Source organism: Pseudochaenichthys georgianus, chromosome 7 (assembly GCF_902827115.2).
Source record: "Pseudochaenichthys georgianus chromosome 7, fPseGeo1.2, whole genome shotgun sequence".
Classification (NCBI taxonomy): Eukaryota; Metazoa; Chordata; class Actinopteri; order Perciformes; family Channichthyidae; genus Pseudochaenichthys; species Pseudochaenichthys georgianus.
In genome coordinates this window covers 9,241,894-9,266,624 of record NC_047509.1, presented here as the reverse complement: position 1 = coordinate 9,266,624, position 24,731 = coordinate 9,241,894, and the positions used below count along the sequence as shown (strand labels likewise).

Here is a 24,731-nt window from a genome sequence, read left to right as displayed (position 1 = left end):
CGTTTTACTCTAATTATTGATACCAAAGCTGTCATTTTCATGTAATGCCGTTCTTAAGGTTGCAATTCAATAATACATAACTCTTATTTTTTAAATAATCCATCAATTCTGCAGGGACTACTTCTACTGGAGGATTTCCCCCAATCTGGCAATCTGAAAGTTGTTTTTATAATGGCTTTATAGTCTATAAAGCATTAGGATATGACGTAAACCAATGATATGACCATAAATTACACCCCATAAAACCATTATAAAGGATGCCTTGTTAGAAGGTATCATCAATTGCCATTATCAGTCATGACTCATGAGGATGCATTGTGTTTATCTTCACACAGGGGGGCAATGCATCTGTGGTGTGCAGATGTTTAGCAATGTGTAACAATCAGCAGGTGTGAGGGATCAAGCCATTGCAGGTGTATAGTTACATGCAGTGCATTTATACAGCCTATAGGGCTGATGGGCGGTGGTGGTGAAGTCGATAGGGACTTGGCTTGGCAACTGGAAGGTCACCAGTTCAAGTCCCGGAAAGACCAAGTGCTACCGAGGTGTCCCTGAGCAAGGCACCGTTCCCTACACTGCTCCCCGGGCGCCGTACATAATGGCAGCCCACTGCTCCTAACACTAGGATGGGTCAAATGCAGAGAAACAATTTTGTTACATAGTACCTGTACTACGTAATGACAATAAGTTTAATCATCATCATCATCATATAGTCCACAACTTCTGAAAACGTTTTCACACAAACTGCAGGCCTGTATATGGATTGTTTGTGTCTAATGTGCGAGATGAATAAAGTTTTGTTTTCATAGAGAGTTTGATTTACACTCTTCTCCCAGCAATGCTGTTAATACATTATGTAAAACACATCTTCTAAATCATTTCAAACAAGATACTTGGGTAGTAAATGAAAAGACAGTTTGCTAGTCTACACGTGTCCTACAAATCCATTAAGGAAAAACATCCCATCATCTGGAAACATCTAGTTGTTGTATGTGCTGGCATGCCTGTGGGAAAGAACACGGCGATAAACAACATTGGATAGCCTAGTTCCTTTCCCCCTAGCTTGATAGTGCAACATTCATGAGAAACTGTCAAATATAGAAAGGTCGTCAGCCGTTATTTTCCTAAATCATTGATAAATTGCTTGGCCCGTGTTTCTCTGAAGGTAACACAATTATACTGTGACTGTGTTATGCTATGACGTTAATATTTAATGTTCATGGCCTGACTGAAACACTGATTTAAACTCACATAGATAAAATCACAAAAAGCTGAGAGAATACACTCCCAAGCCTTAATCACATTTGCTTGTTTTATCTGAGTATATATTTCGTTTCCATCTTTTGACTGAAAAGAATACAGGCTGAATGCATTGTGTTCCCAAAGAGCACTCTCACTTTGTTAAATGATGAGTAACAAAAGCAGAAAATGAGACTGGAATGGACAAAAGTGTTTATTTGAACATGAATTTTAAAACAGAAACATGTCAAACTAACCCTAATGATCCCACAGTCTTAATTATTAAAATGATGAGGTTCAGGCCAGGATTCATTAGGTATCAGGGTTGTAATAAAAGTCCACCTGCTATAACCTCGGTCATTATATGAATGATTCTGCTGTACCACCAACCCAGATACACCCAGAGTGTGGGGGGGGGGGGGGGGGGGGGGGCAGCAGGATATGATCAGCTCTCTTCTGGTGCTGCAGTGACAGACTCAGGATCCGGAGAGTGATTCAGCCCCGGTAAAAATGCACAGTCACACTCTTGTGTAAGAGCCAAAATAACAAATAAATCAAAATATTAGTTCTGCTCTGCCTTTGGAATAAAACAGGTAATTACCGGGGAAGGTGTAATGTTGCTCACTTGGCTAGAAACTATTTCCAGAGCAGATGAGATGCTGTTAAGTATTCAGTGTTCCTTATGGTCATCTCCATCCTGCTGGGTGGTGAGGGACCAGACTAACAAGGCTGCAGCTCAGTCCAGCCAACTAAATGTGTGGTGGACAGAGGACTTCCAACATTATTCAGATTTGTTGTGATTATTACAGGTGTGTCATGGTGTTCAGAATGAGAGGTTTGTGAGGTTGTGTCAAAGCACACGTCACATTTAGATGTTCACAAAAACAACACAGGACACAATGCGACCTGTATGATGAATAAATCAGAGGGAGCCACTCATTCTATTTAAATGTTTACTTGGGCTTTCATTATACATGCTGTGAGTCCTACCGCTTCATTGCAGAGATTATGATCTAGTTGTCCTAAATAAAGTATATATTGTTAACATAAAAAAGAGCACGTTTTAAGTGAGAGGTGTGAAATATTACATCTCTCTTTAACACATCCTTAACATACAGGTGGACATGCATCTTCTATTTCGTGTATTCACACATACAGTATCCCGTCCTTGCATAGAAGGGTGAAAGAGACAAATTAAAGACTGAAAATAACACCTCATATCCACTAAATCACTTTGTAAACAAAGATGGCAGTTAGGAAACACTGTGCTAACAGCAGATGAAAGTATCCATCTGCGATCACACTTCACTGTAATCACAGATGGATCAGAAATGCGCTGCACGTTACATAACCCAGACATCGACAACTAATTAATGAGATGCCACAGTAATGGGGAGTTAGAAAAGTTGTCAGTTGTCTTACACGCTGACACGAGACACTTCCACAGAGGCGTCCTTACTTTGGGAAGCTGGAGGCTGGGAGCAGGTTGGGAGCGGGCAGCAGAGTTCTGGGCGTCGGGCCATGGATCTGCCTGGCAACACTGCAGCTCCCCACAGATGTAACTGTAACTACAGGCAGCCCTTACTGCATCGAGTGTTAGTTAACAGAACAGTAACCTCCGCGGTCTCATAGATGTGGACTTTTATTAGTGTTGATCAAAGTGTTTGGATACTTTATTCTACCACAGCACTTTTTTATGTTTATTATTTAAGCAGGAACAATCCATTTATATTTGTATTATTTATTTTTGTATGTGCATACCTATTGACATAATTCAGCAAAAAGTTGCAAAGGCCACAAATAATGCACCATTACAGCTGATTTTTCTTCAACCGTGTTATTGGAGATGTTTGTCCAAGATGTTTGGAACTGGCGGCAAAGTTACACTTAAGATCCATTTACGCTGCAACTTTGGGCTGTTGCAGAGGAAATTTGACATTCTTGAGATGAGTTTTGTGAAATATTTAGTCGTCACCGTCACACCAAACAAACTCCGAGGGTATTACTGTTGTTGAAGGACATCCATTGTTGATAAATCACCAGCAAGACTCAGCAAAACTGCATCTACTCCTGTTCAGTTTGTCTTGCAGTAATGGAACGCACAACACTGCCACCTACTGGTGAGAGCAATACATGCGTGACTCTGAGGTAAAGAGGTGAAGGATGAAATATCACACTCAACAAAGGTCAAGTTGTAAGAATTGTAGTACAAGTGTAAGTATTTTTTTTTTAACATATATTTTTGTACAGTTTTCAAATCACCCTTATAACACACTGTGAGATCAGAGTTGATGTAAGCTTAAGTGTCGACAAGAGGCATTCAAAGTATCAGTCTCAGAATTGAAGGACCAAAGCCCCTCAATGTGGTTGTTGCTATACACTTCCCTCTTTACAAACGAACCAAACACAATATGATATGAAATGACGCAGAATACACTAATAGCAACAAAAAGCCTCACACGATCAGCTATTGAGTTTTTTTTAATTGCGTATATGTGCAAGCTCCTAGGCCAATTATTTATTTATTTTGCTAAGTTTCCAGACCACGAGAGCTAGAGGACATGTCTCAGCTTGCTTCTATTTTCCTTTCCATTGATCTGGCACAGTGTGACGTGCAATGTGCAGAATCTATAGACGCCTTTCTTCCTGACGCAGGCACATTCTTTTGGTTTAATGTGTGATACTTTTTGAAATGATCATCTAAAACATGTATCAACTTCTACTGTAATCTGGCATGAATATTTATCATTTTGTTGCCTTTTGAAACAGTATTATTTCAAATGTCATTGCATCTTTAATGTTATTTCTAGTGTTTGTGATTCAACTCAGGTTTAAAGCGTTTAATTTGTAATTCATGTCTCTCACCAAGCTTGCAAAAAGTACATTGAGTCAAGTATCTTTGTGTTGGCATTCATCACAAGTACAGTACGTCTCCGAGGACTTCACAGGGATTGAGCACTCCAATTAATCACACAACAGCATTGTATAAGCACCGTTTCAAATGTTATCACCTGGGTTGTGTAAAACAGAAATGTAGCAGCAGGAAAACACAAGACACACATTTGCATACAAAAAACACGTACAAAAGACATGACAAGTGAGCAAAACGGGAATCATTCTTCGGCTGGACCATGTTTAATGCATCAAAGCATATTCTTGCACAGTGTAAGACAAATGCACACAGTTTACCTACTAAACCTACAGTCCTGCATGCTGGCAGAGTTTTCGGCAGCACGACATATTTCAGCTGGATAAATGGCCAATATCTCACAGTGTGTTTGGCGTTGAGGTGATTCATAGGTTTTTTTAATCTGTCTGGGATCAACATGTGGGTACTTTTTGCAATATTGTTCTGTTATTCTACTATAAGCAGAATACTTACTTTTGAAATAGTGTAGAAGACATACAAATGATGAAGTACAAAGACCAAACTACATGGTTTATCTCTTTTAGTGACCCAGTAGCTGTGAGGCTAAAGTGCAAAGCTTAAAGGGCATTAACATGGAGAAGCTGTTTCACTTTAATTTATACATGCAGGTATTTATACATGCAGGGTGTCGTTTTTCTCATACTGATATTCTGAACAATCTGTTGTATTTGCTGTAAAGTGTCTCGACTGTAGGCTATTTTTATTATATGTACAGCACTTTGGCTCGACCAAAAATCGTTTATAAATGTGCTATATAAATAAAACTTGATTTGATTTGATTTAATTTGGGGATCTGAATAGGAAGCTTTGCTCCTTTCTCACACATCAACCTTTTTAATTCAAAGAGACCGCTTCCACTGTTTTAATGAATTGAAATGTGATAGTAAAGCTACTCGGCCTCGAGAAGATAAATAACAATAAACCTTGGCTGAATTCACTTCTTACACTCAGGTCTGGCGTGTTAAACAGTCAAAACCTCAGCAAGGGTCGCGGTAAATCATTGATGAGCATCCTTCCAAATAAATAGCCTACAAATTATATTTTTTAACAACAGATTTTAAGATATTAAACTACTGACTGAAGATTAAAGAGGCCATTTTATTCTGTTTGGAGTTCTGTCTTTCCTGTAGTGTGTTATATAGATTTCTGTGCATGTTAATGGTCTGCAAAGGCTAAACTCTCAAGTTCCCCCAGAGGGAGTTTCTCACACTTCCCCCCCCCCCCCCCTGTCTGAAACACCTCAACTGTAGTTCTTTGTTTACTCCTGTAACATTGTGACATCAATGTGTAACACTCACACTTCTATTGGCTAGCACATTGTACATGACAGCAAGGGGCGGGACATCTCTAAACAGTTGACCAATCCGAACAGAGACGGCCAGCTAACCAATCAGAACAGACTGGGCTCTGGTTTCAGACAGAGGGTAAAAAGAGGTGCTGAAGCACAGGCAGTATGAGAAAAAAAAAATAATGAAATATGAAACCTGAAAATAAGCCTTTTAAAGTAATGGCTTTATCTTTATTTCTCTGTGCATCGAGAATTTTTTGTACGCTTATGAGAATATTGAAAATGTGAAGCTTAGCCAGGTACTGCTTAGCTTAGCTTAGCCTAAAGAGAGGGTAACAGCAAGCTCTGCATGCTTACAGACTTCCAATTTTATTTTTAAATGAATTGTCACTTCTGCCCTCAGAGATGTGCTTTTCTTATTTCTCTCCTTTATTCCTTGCCTCCGTTTATCTAGGATGAGAATTTTGCCTGGCTGCCATACATTGTGTGAATGTAATCCAATTCAGAGGAATGTTTGCAGCTGCAGCCAAGAGTCATACATTGAGACACCCTATCTGGAAAAAGCCACCAAACCGCCTTTACAATCACAGCGCGAGGGATAATTCATGTTTGGTTTTAATCCTCAGAAGCAGCTGCAGTCAGAACACTACAATGCGTTTACAGCAGAAGGGCCTGTATCATGTGGGAGACAACGCTGCCGAAGATGAACCCAGGAAAATATTTACAGATGAAAATGTTGTTTATTCAACAGGATTATCAATGGCCAGCTAGAGAGAAGAGCCTTTGAGGTTATATTAACAAAATATACTCCGATTAAGCTACTGTCAGAATGAATGTATGTGCTTTTGTGTAGCATTTGCATGCAGCACCCTATAATCGTGCAGCGATGTACCCTCATGGTCACAAAGACTTTTTTTAAATACCGTTATGGCATGTTCTGAACATTCAAAAAAGTACATCGAGCTTTCAAGCTTATCTTAATTGCTTTTGCTTGTTATATTCCTCCCCAGTCCATCAACTGTAAACCGCATTTACAGTTGCAGTTTGGAGGATAACTCGGTTTGTGTTCTTGCCACAGCTGCTCCTGAGGATTAAAAATAGCTCAAATGTGTTTCTAACCAGATAAAACTGCAAACTGTGTGAGACAGTAACCGTAAACCTTATAATATTCATTCACCTTATATTCATAATAGCAGATACAAACTGAAACAAATGTGCTTTGGCTTTTGCTGGTCCCCAGAAGGGACTTGAAGAGAGCCTGAGCTCATTGAAGGTAAGCGCACGTGTGTGTCCTTGAATGTTGCAAAAATAATAAATATATTATGTAAAACCCAAAAAATGTATTCAGCCACAGCTAGTGTGTGTTATCTCCATCAGAATTAAATATAAAAACAGTATGTAATTTAAAATGAGTTTATTTATAGAAATCAAAGTGATATGTTTTTGTATATAATGCCATTATACCCTTCCTCTTTTTCTGATGAAATATCAAACAGTCGATTGCTACTCAAGTCTCTCTCAGATCAGCATATGCCTTGATATTCAGATACATTATTTATTTTGTGTGTTTTCTTTTTGGCTATTGTGTGTTTTCAATCTCTAATTAGCCCAGCTGTTCTTTTATCCAGTATAAATAGAAGCTGGGATATTATGTTCACCAGCTTGTGTTCGGCAATATGCATTGATGGTTAACAAGAAAAAGGTTTCTAATCCAGCCTTAATGCAAGCTCATTAAAAGGCGACATCAATGTATGATGCTTCCAAGACAAATTCCAAACATGCATTTGTGCAAATATCATAACTTTAACAAGTTTCCATCTACCTGAGCATAAGACTGTCCAATATCCTCACTCCTTTTCCTTTGCTATGTATGCGGCTTTCTAATACGCACAGTAAAAATAGACCTGCTTTTTTTTCAATGGATTGAACAATACCACTTTCTTCTCAAATGACTGAAAGCGTTGATGTTTTAAATCTTTGTTTACATTTCAATTTAGATATATCAAAGTTTAGCTGAGTGGCTGCTAGCTGTAGCTTCATACTGTATGTACTGTGCAAACATGAGAGTGGTAACAATCTTCTGATCTTCATTTCAAACTATTCCTTTTAAACATACTCTGTGTCATCGTTCCTGAAATGTGAACGCTCTGCTAAAAAACACAAAGTTATTTACAGGCTCATAAATGTTTAAAGTCACCCCAGTGAAGCAAACTAATAGTAAATCCAGTAGGTCAAACAAAATACTAGTGTAATTTGTTATTTATATCCTCCAAACATGTTCTATTTTGAACTTCATTGAATATCATTTCTATGGTAATTGTCTGTTTGTTGTTACTTTCCAAATACATGTTCTGCTGGGAGGAAAAAAAGACTTACGCTATTTGTTTTTGTTTTTCTAATGAGGGGTGTGGCGCAGTGGTTAGTGCGTTGGTGTTTGGATCAGGGGGGCACAGGTTCAAACCCCACTGCAGTCAGCATGTCGTTGTGTCCCTGGGCAAGACACTTCACCCCAACTTGCTCCTGTGGGGATTGGCCACAGTATTGAGTATGTCGCTTTGGATAAAAGCGTCTAACAAGTAATGTAATGAAAGTCATTACGAAGTCCAACTAATTCCAAGCCATCTGGACGGCACAGACAGACACTGAAATCCTAATGAATACCTTAAACTGAGATTTTGAAACTGCATGTAACTTTTGAACCGATGTTGGTTGGAAATGTCATATGTATATTTCCACTTTTTTTCTGTTGCCGAAGCAAAACAAGCCGCACATGCTAGGACCTGAGAAGGATGGTTTGTTATTTTGCGGGCTGTACGGTCTTGAATGGAGATTGGGATGGAGTAAACAATGGCAGGGCCGTCTTTCCCATTGACCGAAACCCTCCCTTAATTACTTCCTTGTCTCTCCTTCACTCTATTCTCATTTGTTACATCTTCCGTGACCTTTCTATTGGATGTGGTAGCAGTCAAACATCAATGTGGAGCATATCATTGATAGAAGAATGGAGGTCATTAACAGCACTTCTCCTGGAGAGGGCTGTAATCCCGCAGAAAGCTGAGGCCAGAGCTGGAGTCGGCTTAATTACTGACCGCGCCTAATTGGCTCCTTGTATGGGCCGAGATGAAAGCGGGATGTGACACTTAAGGCTAGACTTCCTATGCCGTCTGCCCTTTGTGTCAGTCCCATTAACCTTTCTCTTCCACCTTCTCCTCTGCCTTTTTATGTTCAATTAAAGGCACTATGTAAATGAGCTGGAGTAGCACGACTAAGAGCTTTGTCACGGACCATGTAATAGGCAATAATTGCACCCTAAATTACTTTAAAAGGTGGACTTAGCATCTGAGAAGTAAACATCTTTGCTGCTTTGGTTGCTTTATGTAAGGTTTAAGCAAATGTGTGGACATGAATCATGTATGTCTCAAATATGTGTGTTTGCTTGTTACCACGTACATGGATACAGACTTAATTAGTTGCTGTGTGGAAGCATTATGGAAAAAACCTCCATTAATAACACAGTGCATTCAAAGTGAACAATACTTCAAAAGGAAGCTAAAAATCTACAAAGTAAAGCCACGCTCTGTGTTTGCCCTTTGGGATATTGTAAGCTTTGGCATGTATTGTCAGTACCGTGTAATTAATCATACCACCTAACTGCATTCACAGGGTCCCCTTTGGTTAATTGGACTGCAGCTGCAGAATGGACTAAGCGATGATGTATTCAGCAGGCAGGTGGAAGAGCGCTGCCCCCCCCCCCTTCCAGGTACCAAGGATGAATGACTCACTCCTGCACTCCTCCATCCCTCAGGCCAATCGACTCTGAGGGCACATTTACAAGACGGGCCTCAGGGTGACAAAATGAGAGGAGGAGGAGGTGTACAGTGGAAGCTATTTCCCCTACTTTTTACTCAAGACTTTTACCGGTAAGAGCAGATGGAGCAGAGAAAGATATTGGGAATCCTTTGTAAGTTTGCCAAGTAAACTTCTTCACAGTGCCTTTTTGCAAGTGAAAACAAACACCTGAGTAGACCAAAGGTAAAGCCTCTTAGACATTTGCTGCCACTTCACAGGTCTCGCTTTTATTTACGGGTCGCGCTGTGAGGCAGGCCGGTGGTAACTATATCAATTCAGTCTTGTTGGCACACCGAGCCTCCGTGCCAAGCATTGTTACTCGGTTTTATCTGAGGGCAGGAGTGTTTGGTCCACACCGAGTGTAAAGTAAAGTCTGTGTTACGACAGAGGCGCCCTTTATATGTGGTGTAACCAACTGTGCGGAGACCTAATTGAATCGTTTAGTAAACTAAAAGCAGTAGCCAAACCACTTGACATTACGTTTTAAACACTCATTTTGACTTTGTTAAATTAGAATAAACTGTGAAATGATTGCTTCTAAAATGTCAGGCATTTATCATAGAATAAATGTTAAAATGACCATGCAATATTGTACATGCTAGATTAGATTGTTAGTATGTATTCCCCTGTTCAATATAGCTTTTCACGGAAAATAGATCATCTATGGAAGAGGAGCCCATGCATCAACATTAGGATTACACGTGCTCTTGCTGTAGCTTGTTTCAGTGCTGCTGGCGTACCATTACCCTGAGATAACCACACTTAAATAGTTAATGCAGCGGTGGGGCCCCCTCTGCATTACAAATGGGGCCATCCGTCTCTCCCAGACCCCCGAGGAAGGCAGTGCCGCAGTCCATCTTCAGCAACTCTAATCATTCATCAATAGACAGCTATCTGACACCTGCTTCCACAGGACACCCAACACTGCGATGTGGTCAGCGCCAGAGACGGATGTCCTGGTGTCAGAGAAAGGACCTGTCAACTGATATTACTCCAGACACCACTGTGGTGCTCCTCAACTCCAACAGCTGGACTGCAGGCTCCACATTCAATCTGCTTATCTATTTTCGAACTTGTCTAGACATCTGAAAAAGCACAAACTAAATGGTGTGTTTACCAGATAAATGCTATGATGTAAGGGGAAATGTATTGATTTCTACATTAAAATGTGTTGACAGGTCTTAGGAAGACCTCCTGCATTTGTGAATAAGATGTGTATGTGTGGCCCGAGCGGCTGAAAGTCTGATAAATTGACACAGCAGGGGTTGGTGCTGAATACAAGTTTGAAAAGGAAAAAGTCTGCAGGTTTGGAGGAAAACGTTAGTGAACTAGACTTTTGTAACTTTCTATGCTGCCTCAATTTTGACCATAACTTATTTTAATCAGTCTCTTATGACTCCACAAAAACATTAAAGAGAGAAATACTGAATTGCTAAAGGTAACTATTGTGTAGATTGTGTAGACACTGAGGTAAAGTATTCCATTCCACAATGTTTTTGGAGATATTCTCAAGATGTCACTTTCTAGCCGCTGTTTGTTTAAAGATGTTTCTTAGAGCTTGTAAAGCTTTTATCCCCCACTATAAAGCTGGCTCTTATTTGTTGTTGTGGTCATCACATCAGCACCCAGTTCCCATTGGAAATAAAAAAAACAGTGATAAAGCGGAGCCCAGATCCCCTCTCTAACAGCACAGATGCAGCCCGGGCTAGTTGCTCTCTCCCGGGACTGCAGCTGCCAGGCGGGGATTTGACAGGCCCCAAAATGGGCAGGCAGGCCCTTCCCTTTTGATCTCCCTCCTCTGGTTTGTATCCCGGTAGATGAACAGAGACTGATCATACAGCACCGGGTGATTCACTACCGCTATAATGAATTTTCCCTACATTTTTTGGAATATGAGGAAATTACCTGCGTAGTCTCTCCCAGCATACACACGGTTTGATTGGCTAGGGCAGGAGTGGCCAAACAGTCAGAGGTTAAGAGCCACATTTTTTCTATATTATGCAAAGAGCCACATCAAACACACAGTCACTGATACCGCTTGTTTCAGTTTTTTGTTTTCTGGAGACAAGATTTCAACCACGTCACTGATGCATTTTTGTGGCATTGGGATATATATTTTTTAAATCCTCTGGAGCAGAGAGAGGAGCTGTGGATTATTGTTGATTAATGCATCTGTGTTTCTTAGGGTCAAAAACACTAAACCCACAATTTAAGATGAAAGCGTTTAGTTTATTTAATAAAAGAGCACATGTTCAATGTGAAAAGTGACAGTAGTTATAGATTATTTGCAATTTGGTGCTATATATATATTTTTTAAACACCTTGAATTTCAGGGGGGGGCTCGGGAAACACTGGATAGTGTTTAATTAACGATAGGTTTCCCCCCCCTAAAAGGTGATTGGTTCACTGCATCGCAGGTATTATTGTGATTGGCTCTTGGGCCACATCAAAATTAGACGCGCTGTCATCCTCTCATACTGACACCTGACACCACACATACACACGTAGGGAGAGCCAGGACGAAAGTAACACGGGACGAAAGTAACGGAGCGATTTTATCCGAGCCCAAACAACTTTGACTGGCCAAATTACGTCAGAATTATCAGCATTCAATACTTAACAGACCTACTAACTATCAGGTTTAACTGTCAGGAGTAGCTAGTGTTGTCACGGTACCAGTATTTTGGTTTCAATACCAAGTCAAGAATTGCGATTCCGATTCTTTTTCGATACTTTTCTTAAACAAAGGGAAACAGTCTTAAATGCAATTATTGTGCTTTATTTCACAACAGAACCATAACAAAGACTTTTAAACAATGAGAACAATAAATAAAATGACAAGAATTCGTATTAAATACAATTAATACATTTCTTACAGACAGGCCTCGTGGTGTCCGTAGGCTTGCCCTCACTGTCAGAGATATCGCTAAAATACTTCCAAATTTAGCTTCTGGCGTCTTTTTTGTCAACAAGCCGAGGCGCAGCGGCAGTTGCACTCCCACTTGCAGCCATGCTTCTCGTTTTCTCACATGCTCTGGCAGCTAGCGCGTGGCCGCGTACACGAGAGAGGGGAGGGACTTGAGTGTGCTTGAGAGGGGAGGGACTGCAGGCACGGCTGCAGTGCAGGGAGTGGAAGCAGAGCGTTGAACACACACGGCTCTTATTAAAACGGCGCTTTCTCACCGGAGTACTTTTCCCCGTCATTCTTAAAGTACCGATACTAATGAAACGGAGGAATCGTAACGTTTTTAACGGCAGGGTATCGTGGTACCTTTCAAGTATCGGTACACCGTGCGGAGTCAGTGTCTGTCCCCCAAACTCACACAAATACAATTCGATATGAACTGAAGAGCCGCATGAAACTAGGCAAAGAGCCGCGGGTTGGCCACCCCTGGGCTAGCGCTTGTACTGGCAGATTTGCATAAACGGGATTTCATTGGCTGACGCTTCTGCCGAGGCGCCAAAAGTTGAACATTGCTTAACTTTTGAAGCGAGCAACGCCAGCAACGCTCCACGTCGCTTCCCAAAATGCAGTTCGGCTAAAAGTGACGTCACCCCATTCAAAGTGAATGGGCAGAAGCGTTGTAAGCTTCAACACACGACGCTGTGTGGACGGGCCGTTACGTCACTTTTCGCCAAACTGCATTGTGGGAAGCAGAGCGGAGCTTTCCTGGCGTTTCAGGCTGCAAAAGTTGAGCAATGTTCAACTTTTGAAGCTTCTGAAGCTTTCGGTGGAAGCGTCAGCCAATCAAATCATATGCCAGTACAAGCTCTAGCCAATCAAACCGCTGCTTGTGTGTCGGGGGTGGGAGATTCATGTGATTGGTTGTTGGTCGAGCTTCAGACACGCCCAGCTCCAAGCTTTTTTTGAAGCTGTAGTGTGGACGGGCCGTAAGAGAAATTAGATGTCCTTCAAAATGGCACGCTGAAATTCATTTCTGGGTCACTACCGGAGGACCGAGGAGGGGAAATTTGAGTATTGAGAAGCCTCTATTCTGTTCACTCAGGCCTTTGGCCTCAACTAATATACAGTACTTAGCAACCTGTTCCTGTTTTGTTTTTTTCAGCCTATGTATCTGTATGATTATTATTACTTTTTGTTTTGTTTTGTTACTTCCCATTGTAAAGCGTCCTTGGGTTTCGTGAAAGGCGCTATATAAAATTGAAATTATTAAAAGATATGATGAGAACAAAAAGGGATGAAAACATTATGGAAATTCATTAAAAACAGGATCAGTGTCTATACTGTGGAAGATAAGACACAAAAAACTGGTTTCTTCTCATTGATACCGACAATTTGGTTAATTTTGGTATAACGACCAAGCTTGCTGCAGAATATAAACTATATGAAACTACAGTAGATGTTGATCTAATGAAAATATATTGCAAGTTCTGCTTTTCTCCTGTAAACAACCAACATTATATATATATAATAATGCCCTCAAGGGACGGATTCCAGACGTCCAAAAAATAAATAATCCAAAATATCCAAAAGGGTGGGTGGAGGGGGTCCGGAGGACGGGTCCGGAGGACGGGTCCGGGACGACAACCCAGAGGCAAAGCACAGTCCATGATGGGTGTCTCAGGCCGACGGCCCGGGGGCAAGGCAGAGTTCATGATGGAGTTCTCGGGGGGACGGCCCGGGGGCAAGGCAGAGTTCGTGGTGGGCACAAGGACGGGCAGGAGCTGGTGGAACCCCTGGTGGGTCAGGCGTAGACGAGACCCTGGACGGAACCTGGGCTGGTGTCAGTGAGACCCACGACGGAGCAAGGGCTGGTGTCGATGGGACCCGAAACAGGACAGGACACTGTTGGCATGAAACTCCGCAAAGCAGGTGTCGGCGGGACCCCCAACAGGACAGGACATAGGGTTGGCAGGACCCCCGGCAGAGTAGTAGTCGGCAGGACCCCCAACAGGACAGGACATGGAGTTGGCAGGACCCCCGGCAGAAGAGTAGTCGGCGGGGTCTCCAACGGCACAGGACATAGGGTTGGCAGGACCCCCGGCAGAAGAGTAGTCAGCGGGATCTCAAACAGCACAAAACATAGGATTGGCAAGCCCCCCGGCAGAAAAGTAGTCAGCGGGATCACCAGCGGCACAGAACATAGGATTGGCAGGACCCCCATCAAAACAGGTGTCGGCTGGACCTCCAACGGCACAGGACATAGGGTTGGCAGGGACCCCAACGGGAGAGAACATGGAGTTGGCAGGACCCCCATTGGAACCTCCAACGGACCAGGACATTGGGTAGGGACTTGAGCGGGAACTCGAGAGGTGACTGGAGAGGGAACTCGAGAGGAGACTCGAGAGGGAACTCGAGAGGAGACTCGAGAGGGAACTCGAGAGGAGACTCGAGAGGGCACTCGAGAGGGAACTCGAGAGGAGACTCGAGAGGGCACTCGAGAGGGGACTCGAGAGGGCACTCGAGAGGAGACTCGAGAGGGCACTCGAGAGGAGACTCGAGAGGGCACTCGAGAGGAGACTCGAGAGGGCACTCGAGAGGAGACTCGAGAGGGCACTCGAGAGGAGACTCGAGAGGGCACTCGAGAGGGGACCTGAGAAGGAACTCGACAGGGGACTCAAGAGGAGACTTGAGAGGGAACTCGAGAGGGAACTTGAGAGGGAACTCGAGAGGGAACTCGAGAGGAGACTCGAGAGGAGACTCGAGATGGTCGGTAAGCCGACAGGACACAGGAAGCTGGCAATCGGCCGAAGAGCCAGTACTGGAGCCGAAACTGGAGTCGGGACCATGGCTACTGGAGCAGTCCGTAGGTGAGTGAACAAATGATTCATCTGTGCAGCCAGTTGTTGCATCTGTGTAGAGATGTTTTCTTGAAACTCTGACTGGCGTCCAACCAGCTCTTTTTATTTCTCACAGGCAAAATATTCCTTGAGGGGAGCGAAGAGGTGGCGGATGACGGGCACGCTCCACGACTTCCCCAACACCTTCTGCCTCTGCTGCCGGGTCATGTTCCTCACGTCCGTGTAATGTTTGGGGAAGCCAAAGATCCTGGAGAAGAATAAGGGACCAGATCTCATCAGTCAAAGTCTCAGGGTGTTACATTTAGATCTGCAACTATATATTCGATTATTTCTATCAACAGAAATATGACTAACATAATGAACACAAAAGTGTTTTTGAAAATAAAAGAAATAATTGAAAGCAGGGAAGACCAACACAGTCTTCTTCTTGTCATTTTAGTGTGCAGCACATTTAGCTTGTTACAAATACACAATCTTTAATATATCTATAAAGATGCTTACTTTTCCAGTTCAGTGATCCAGAGGCTGTCCTCCCTGCCGTTGTAGAGGACGGGCAGCAGAGAAGACGGTCCTTTGCCCTGCCTTAGAGAGTTTGAATTGGTAGTGATCGTCCTCACCTTGGTGACCTGGAATAAAAAAGCACACAGACAGAGTGATTATTTGTATCTTGATGAACCCAGAGATGGGGACTCGAGTCGCACTTAAGTCGCACACACAGAGACTTCAGACTTGACTTGGACTCGTGACCAAAAGACTTCAGACTCGACTTGGACTCGTGTGTTGGGACTCGTGAACAATCATTGTGTTTTCTATTTTTGGCGTATTAAAGGTGGGGTAGGTACATTTGAGAGAAACCGGCTCGAGATCGCTAGAATTTGAAAATACACAACCGGAGATAATCTGCTAGAGGCTGCTACTTCCTTATAGAGCCCGCCTCCTCCAACACACACGAACGCGCACATGACCAATGAGGGCACGAGATAAGTTTGTGCCCAGATGGAAGGCTGACAGGCAGGCAGGCCATCCAGTTATTTTAGCCGGGCTCATTACACAGACGTGCGCGCCTCTGTTACTACCTCGTAGTAACACCATGGCGACCGGCGGCACACCTGCGGCTGTACCGCTTGTAATTAGGTTCAACTACAAAAACTTCGAACAAAACGCCGGCGGCACCAACAAAAGGAGCGCACACTGCAAAGTCTGCAATATCAAAATCAAGGATGCTGGCGCAACAACGTCGAATTTCATCAGGCACTTGAAAACTCACCCGGAGAGGTCAGTCACATTAACGCATATGGACGCTTAGCAAACATGTTTAGCTCAGCATCAGCTATGTAATGTTAACTTAGCTTGCTGCTAGCTTTGTAACTGAATATTTGAAAAGATTAGTGAATGTTTTCTTGTCACACTTGTTTGAGTTTAGTGGCGTTGACATCCAACTCTTGACATGACATAAAAAAGGTCGGTAACGTTAATCATTACGTTCCGCTGCCACCATCTACTGGCTAACGTTAAACGTAGAAAATACATAGTTACATACATCTGTGGGTTTATACAGTAGGCAGGTTACAGGTTTATTGTTGACCACGTAACGTTAATGTTACAGGTTTATCAGGTTACCATGACACTGGCTTTGAGTGAGAGGATAGAGGAATATGTTTATTAATAGTAGACTTAAAAGATGTCATTAGAGACCCAGTGTATAATAACACAGTAAATGCTTTGAATTTCTTAGATATAGCTGTGCAGTATTCTTAACAGACTGGATAGCAGCAGACAATAGAAGGCTTATTACAACCAGAAGAGACATGAGACTTTTATTTTTTTAGAGACTTGAGACTTGACTCGTGACCAAAGACTTGAGACTTGATCAAGTCTCACCCCACAAAGACTTGAGACTTGACTTGGACTCGTGACCAAAGACTTGAGACTTGACTTGGAATTGCAAAAAAGACTTGTGAACATCTCTGGATGAACCCGACAATCATATTTGTTTTTTGTAAAAATAAAGTCACATTGAGCAAAATAACGAAATGTGATGCAGCAGGTTCAGTCACTGACCCTAGCTTCTCTTCCGATCTCTAAACAGTCCTGCAGAATCAGCTTGTCGTTCTGGGACGCTATGATGGGCCTGATGGGGGGGAAGACATGTAAGAACATATTAAACAAAGCAATGAGACAGCAGTTCAGAGCAAAGAAAGGGCAACAAAGATAATGAGTAAAAACTATAGAATACTTATGTGTTAACAATAACATATGACTCTTATTAAATACATAGTCTGACATAATTAGTTGTGAGTTATTCAACCATTATGTATGTTTCATTGAAAGTCTCACCTGCTCATCCCTGGGATGTTTCCCCAGAAGTATCGTGCTCTGTGAGCAGGGCTAACTTTGACTGCATCCACCAGCACCGGGTTGCACTGTTTAAGAATCACATAATTACATAAGTCATTGTTGAGAAAAACACTAGAGCAGGCCCAGGGGTATCAAACTCAAGGCCCGGGGGCCAAATCCGGCCCGCAACTTCATTTAATGTGGCCCACAAGAGCTTGCAAAGAATATAATATGTATATTATATGGTTACATGGCGATTTACAGAAGCACGTTCCCCATACATGTAGCAAAATGCTTCTCAAATGTGACTTTCTCAGAAGTTCCCGTTTTCTCTTCAAAATATGCCTTTTTTTTATTTAGAATTTTTTTCCAGAATGTGCTTTTCTTTTTAAATCATTTTGTGACATTCTCACTGAAGAGACTTGCAATTATTTGCCCTAGACTTCTGCTTTCAGACCTAGTTAATTATGAAGTTATTACCCTCTCTGATAACAATCCAATGCAGAGGCAATAATGTAATATAATGCATTATTATATATATATATATATGTATTTTTATATAGTCTTAATGTTACAACCAGCCTTTTTGAGTGCAACCATAATGCGAATGTGGCCCGCGATTAAATTGAATTTGACACCCCTGCACTAGAGCTATGAGGACAGCAGGAAGGGAAAGAAATAAACGAGAGGAAAAAGTAACAGTAAGAGAAGGAACGAGCTCAACATAAAAATAAACCAAATGTTGCCCACCTCGAGGAAGCGGCAGATGTTGACTTTGTCATGTGTGTTCATGAAGACCACATTCTCAAAGAGCCAGAAGAACGGCCTGGGGTCTTCCTCCTTGGGCTTCAGCAGCTGGAGGATGCGGTAGTACTCAAAGAACAGCCTGCCACTGCCCTCTGCAGGAGAGAGGAGGGGATTACAGCAAATACATTGACCATATGTGCAATAAATGATTATGCAGTTTAACTTGGCATTTCTAATTGTTGACATCGAATATATTTAGTGCTGAAACACATGCAACAGTAACGTACCATAGAGGCCTTTTCTTAAATGGTTGACAATGGAGAGGTCGTTACAGGGGCTGCCACCGATCAGCATATCAAACGGACCCCACTGCTCCAGCTGGAGGTCAAAGAGGAACACAGAGATGGTTTGGTTCAGTATTGAGTCAAGATATATCAAAAAATATATGATTCAAGTCAACAACAAATGAGAACTTCAAACAAAAGACAAAACATTGTTAACTAAGGTTGCAAATGTACAGAAAATGAACATACGTGTTTCTGGGTGATGAAGCGGGCGTCTCCAACGTGAATGATCTTCCAGTCATGGTTGACGGTCGCCACTGCAATCGAATCCTCACAAATCTCTGAAGCATTTTCCTTTTTCCTGTATATATTTCTACTGTTTACAGAAAGTTAAATGTGTGTGTTCACTAACCTGTTGCTATGCCATCAAACAGGGACAGAACTTTGATCGGTCTCCTCAGGTTTGCAGGGATGGACGGGTAAACACGGTGAGGCTCCTACAAGATAAAAAAAACACCAACGTAATATTAAAAAGGAGATTTGTCAAATCATTAACTTGTTGACTGACAGAAAATGAATTGGTAAAATATAACCACATATATAACTGTGTTAGACATGAACAATTGTTCAAACAAAAGCTCTGTACATCACTCACAACTCCAAACACTTTGTATTCGTATAGCCACAAGTTAAAGAGTTCTTGTTGCCTTAACTTCATAACTTACAATAAGATGAGTTCAAAAAAAGCTCCTATCACTGATGTTGTCTGGCTAATTCAATCATAATAAAATCTCACTTTATGATGCATTAACTTGGTGGTTTGGTAAGATTGTAATATCTTATTATTAATGTCTCTACTGGATAACTGTGTTGCGCAAAGCATGCAATTTATGAAAACATATTTTATAAGTTAGCGCAACTACAGGGGGTAAAGGGCATATGATGCCATTGACAGGCGACAAAATAAAACGCACCTCGATTCAAATTACATATTTCTTAGGTTAGAACATAATTTGAAACATGTTGGATGCAAGTACAGAGCTCGCCTACATTGGTCTGGTCGTTCTAAGATATTTTAATGCAGATGTGTTACACACTGTATTTCACTTTTAGACAAATAAAGAAAACCTTTTATTTATATAGCTAATAATACTTGAGAGAAAGAGATGAACCAACCAACCTGCAGCAGCTGTCGTTGCCACACATTATGACCTCCATTCCGTAGCAGCAGATGGTGCAGTAGGACTGATATCCATCTTCATCGTACCGGTACAGAGTTTCTGTTAAGTTATTCTACAGGGACACAGACAGCATCACAGACACTGGTTAGGGAGGGTTTAACAGAGGTAGAGCTCAGCAGAAAGAACAGTGCAAATGCACTTTGACCCCTCTGAAAAATCTATTCGAATAATGTGTTATAGGGAGGATACAAATGTTTCTTCCTTTTTCACACATATTCACAGTACAATGGTAACTGCTTGTTCGAAACATAAAGACAAGTTGATGATTCCTTACTTTACACTTCACACAGAGGCTGCCTTTAAAAAGAGGGTGAAATATCTCCACGTCTTCAGTACCACAGCACAAACAAAAGCCTGCAGACAAAATACAAACAAAGACACAATGACTACATTTAAAAGCATGCCTTTCATGTTATACGAGAAATATATTTCAAACCTTAGAAATCATATAAACCTAATAATAGATTACAGGGCCGGCCCTAGACTTTTGGGGGCCCTAAGCGAGCTTTGGCTTGGGGGCCCCCCTCACTCTAGCGCGTTCTCACCACACACAACACGGAACCAACTTTTGTCTTATGATGTTTGCATAAGCACACATATTGTATAAATAAGCATGTAAACACTGTGGACCTAACCTCCTCTAGGGGGGTCCTCATCTCCTCTAGGGGGGTCCGGGGGCATGGTCCCCCGGGAAGATTTTTTTTTAAATATTGATGTTAAAAGCATCAATCTGGTGCACTATGAGAGCAAAATTAAGATATCTATGGATACATCTCTCAACACCCATATGAAACGGAACTGTAAACAGATTTTTCTTTATGGATATTTTACAAATCACTTAAACTGTGTTCTTGTTTTGTCATATAGTATTTCATAACTGTTTTTCATTTATTCTCTCTGGCTGTCCATCTCATAATGTTCACATAGAAACTAGCTGTCAATAGGAATATCATTGAGAAGAATTATAATTTCTTGCAAAAAATCTGTCACAAAAAGAGGTTGTACATTTAAATGCAGGTGTTGTTATGGCAACGTCAGTGGCCAAACTGCCACATTTACTGCTGCAAATACGTTCAAACATGCTGTTGACACGTAAAGCAGTGGCAACTATGCCACCATTTCAGCTGATTTTTTTCTCAGAAATACTGTCACATAACATCCATATATTTCACTGCTAGGTTGATGCTTAGATAAGCTAACTATAGAGGCTTCTCAATACTCAAATTTCCCCTCCTCGACTCCCCTCCTCGACTCCCCTCCTCGATACTTAGACCCGCCCACAGGAGATGCAAGCGGAGGACCGAGGAGGGGAACCGAGGAGAGAGGAGGGGAAGCAGCAGACGTTTAAAGAAATGAGAACTCCTCTCCTCTGAGCGGTCATATTAAAGCGACGTCCGTTCATGATTACGTGGCAACAGCTGCATCAGCTTTCAGTGTTTTGTCATATTTTATAATCTCTGTTAGATCAGCTGAACATTGTTCCCCCACATATTTACTTTGAATTCATTGAGAGTGCGGTATAATGAGACAATAACAGGCTACAGATGCGGACACACAGACAAATATATTTATATACATATATGCAATTTAAAGTATGAGAGCACTATCATAATAACGTAACACAATCAGAGACTGGATATATCCCCCCCTCTCTCTGGTCGCTGAAATGGGGAATTGAAATTACGGGCCAAAAGTTGTATTTGCAAGTATTAAAAGTAAGGACATCAAACCAACTGAGACCCGTCTGTCCGCCGCATCTACGCACTGTACAACACACACCTACACACTGTACCACACACACACCTACAGCTCCTAAAGCATAATCAGGCTACAGCCGTTATGTATTTTATTATGTGAAGCACTAAATGGTTTTAGAAAAATATCGACTCTTTGTTTGTAGATATCTACTAAACTAAAGCAAATAAAGAGAGTAGGCATGTTATACTGAGTGATATATATTTTACACACTGCTCTGCTTTCTGCACCTCACAGCTGTTATCACTGTAAACATCGCGTTGCAATGAGAGCAGGTTCTAAAATAATATCCAGGGGTTGCATGCAGAGCTGTCATTGGCTGAGATAAGTCCGGCCGTGCGTCACGCCTCACCATTCCCGGAAATGCATCCGCGGAGGAGCCGTGGAGGAACCATGAGTGTATCCTCGGTTATAGCTCCTCCAGAGAGCCTCCTCGAAGCTCGATCCTCGGTCCTCGGTGTGCATTTAGAGAAATTAGACGTCCTTCAAAATGGCGCGCTGAAATTCATTTCCGGGTCACTACCGGAGGACCGAGGAGTCGAGGAGTCGAGGAGGGGAAATTTGAGTATTGAGAAGCCTCTTATGAAACACTTTAACTGACAGGACTCAGGATCAACTGTGTACTGTAAGGTAGCTTCTAGCTTCATGTCGAACAGTAAGTTAACATTTCCCAGAGAGCTTTCTTTGAAATCACCAGGTAACGCTAAAAAACATTACATTTAGATTGTATGAGAAAGTGTTTATTTAATATATCTGGCTAGCTATAGCTACTTGCTAACGGTTTAGCTTACCCCGCGATTCAAAGTAACGTCAACGTAGCTGTAATGTATGCGTTGCTTACATGTTCGCATAACTTGGAAGTTTACTGACATTTACATACCTTGTTTACCTGGCTCAAGTGGTGGCTCTGGGGTTGTTGTGTGAGCCACCACTTGAGAATTGTCGTATTTTTTAAGAAAATTGTTTCTTATGTCCATCTTCAAAAACTGAGTCCCACTGACAGTTTATTTTAAACATTGTCACAGCTCACAGGATAGGTACCCGTCAGCCAATAAGACAGATGTGTATTTCCATTCAACTCTCTGGTTGGTCTGGTGTCTTGCCTCTGTTGCATTCACTAAACACAGGAAATTACAATCCTGCCGTCCTCTCTAGTGTCATGATGAGGTTCAGGTAAAGCACGGTTAATGTATTATATTATTGACTCAATAATATAATACATGACTGAGAGTAGGCAATCTAGGCATATTAACAAAATTATTTAAACATACTTATCACGGCGACGGTGTACTGAGATTTATTTATTTTTGCTAGGGTTCCCCTTAGTGGCTGCGGGGCCCTAAGCGGCCGCTTATGTCGCTTAATGGGTCGGGCCGGCTCTGATAGATTACCTCACATTCATTCATATAGAACTGTGCACATAAAATCGACGAATGAACTGCTCACTTCAATATTCTCCGCTACAAAATCAAAGAAACTAATCACATCAAAAAGGACGTACAACATGCCTAAGCTCACCCTCAATTTCCAGCTTTAAGTCCATGATCTTACGGATGGCCCTCTCTGTAAGGAAACAAATAAAATCAATATATCAAACACAAATCTAGTACTCAGATATATGTATACAATATACATTTATATTAATATTATTTTTCACTAATGTTCCTTGCTTAATAATTGCTTTTATTTATACCGTTTTAATTATATATATTTTACATGACCTGTTTTACATCTGTGAATGAGAAAGAAAGATTTAGATTTACCTCTGTGTTTCTGGTCCGGCTATGTGTATGTGCTCGATGGATGGTTGACTTTATTGTACTTTTAGCGTAGTCCCTCGTCTTCTCATAATCCGGTGACACATCATCATCAAAAAGATCATCAGACGGACTGAATTTCTTCTTCTGCACCTTCCCTCCTTTACTCCCTCCCTTACCGCTCCCTCTCTCCTTTTCCAATATTCCTCTCCAGTCATTCCTCTCCCCCTCCCATCCTCCTCTGGACACCTTCTCTTTCGCAACTCCGTTATTGGATTTTCCTGCAAACTCAAATCCTTCTTCCAATGTTTTTCCATTTGCAGGTCTGTACACTGAGTACATCTCCAGCGGCAGTCTGTTTAAGCAGATTGACAGTTCTTTTGTCAGAGTGCTGAGGATGTTGCTCTTGCTGCTTATCGGGGGTGAGGAGCTCATGGCCGTGTGAGAGGAGATGACCTTCGAGAAGAGTTTCTTCTTCACTGTTACGTGCCGTAGTGGGTGCTGGTGTTTGTGTGTGTGTCTTTCTCTCTCTCCCTCTATATTGTCTCCAGGTGCAGCCTTTCCCTCCAGGTGCAGCTTCTCCTCCAGGTGCTCCCAATCACCAATCAGGGCCTCCATAAAGGACCTGAGAAAAGTTGCAGTCGCTCTCCCCTTCTCCTCTGGCTGCTGCAAGGTGTCTCTGTCTCTGTGTGGGACCTGATTATATTTTAATTTGCAAGTTGGCTGGTGAGCCCGTTTTCTGCTTGTCCATCATTGGTAATTAAACCTCCCTTTGTGGCTTCAGAAGATCAGTTTCCGCTCTTTTTTCTCGTGCCTGGTCATTTCTGTGCTTTGTTACTTCCCTTCGTACCCCTAGATTAGGAGGGAATGTAACAAATGGGGGCTCGTCCGATCTTTGAGACAAAGAGTGAGTATTTGTTTGTTGTGTTATTGTGTTTGGTGGTGAGCAGTAGTGTATAAGTGTAGCATTGGCTGTGAAGTCTCTTACTGTTGAACAGCTTCCTCAGTTTAGATAGAGGAGTGTCTTCAGTCCTTCCTTCAGGCACTAATTTATTATTTTGCCTTTTTTATTTTCGGGGTAATCCTGGGTGGGGATTTATTCCCTGTTGGGGGCAGGCGTTTCAGGGTTTTGAATGCTGATGTTTGCCTTTTTTAAAGTCGCCTCGAGTCCGGCACGCTCCAGAAGATAGTTAGGTAAGTCGTGATGGGCAGGATCTGGGGAAGTTCGTTATTTGGAAGACTGACGTCAATGTTTGTGAGGCATTAGTGGTAGGATTTTTATTTATTTTTTAAATCTTGTAATTAGCTGTGGTTCAGGATGGTTTTTGTTTTGGAGCAGTTTGTGGCCAATCCTACTGTGTATCAGCTAGACTGCTGTAGGAAGGTTAATTGCTGACCACTAATGTTTTTGTCTCCACTGCTCTCACTAAAAGTGATCTCAAGGCTACTTTGGTATATGGGCTAGTTGAGCAGGGGGTTTTGAGTCTGCCTGATTCAGTGGAATCTCCTGGCACGGTGGCCGGGGCTGTTGCAGCAGTACCT

General features: G+C 42.0%; 1 protein-coding gene across 1 annotated transcript; it reads right to left on the bottom strand.

Annotated features, from left to right (window-relative positions):
* Positions 1-14,011: 14,011 nt before the first annotated feature.
* Positions 14,012-23,807, bottom strand: LOC117449763 (DNA (cytosine-5)-methyltransferase 3C-like). The gene is made up of 14 exons (XM_071203670.1): positions 23,255-23,807; positions 22,951-22,995; positions 19,952-20,031; positions 19,613-19,729; positions 18,845-18,933; positions 18,686-18,812; positions 18,440-18,530; positions 18,156-18,304; positions 17,406-17,491; positions 17,130-17,199; positions 15,570-15,694; positions 15,178-15,315; positions 14,861-14,935; positions 14,012-14,078 (listed from the first exon to the last, which is right to left on the bottom strand). Exons 1-14 carry the CDS (start codon positions 23,805-23,807, stop codon positions 14,012-14,014), a joined length of 1,812 nt encoding a protein of 603 aa, XP_071059771.1.
* Positions 23,808-24,731: the final 924 nt, after the last annotated feature.

Excerpts from the sequence above, each read along its gene's own strand:
- LOC117449763 (XM_071203670.1), bottom strand. The coding sequence starts at position 23,807 with ATGGAGGCCCTGATTGGTGATTGGGAGCACCTGGAGGAGAAGCTGCAC. Across the intron at positions 17,492-18,155 it reads ACATCTGCCGCTTCCTCGAG|TGCAACCCGGTGCTGGTGGA; the intron begins GTGGGCAACATT and ends ATTCTTAAACAG. Across the intron at positions 15,695-17,129 it reads AGATCGGAAGAGAAGCTAGG|GTCACCAAGGTGAGGACGAT; the intron begins GTCAGTGACTGA and ends TTTTTATTCCAG.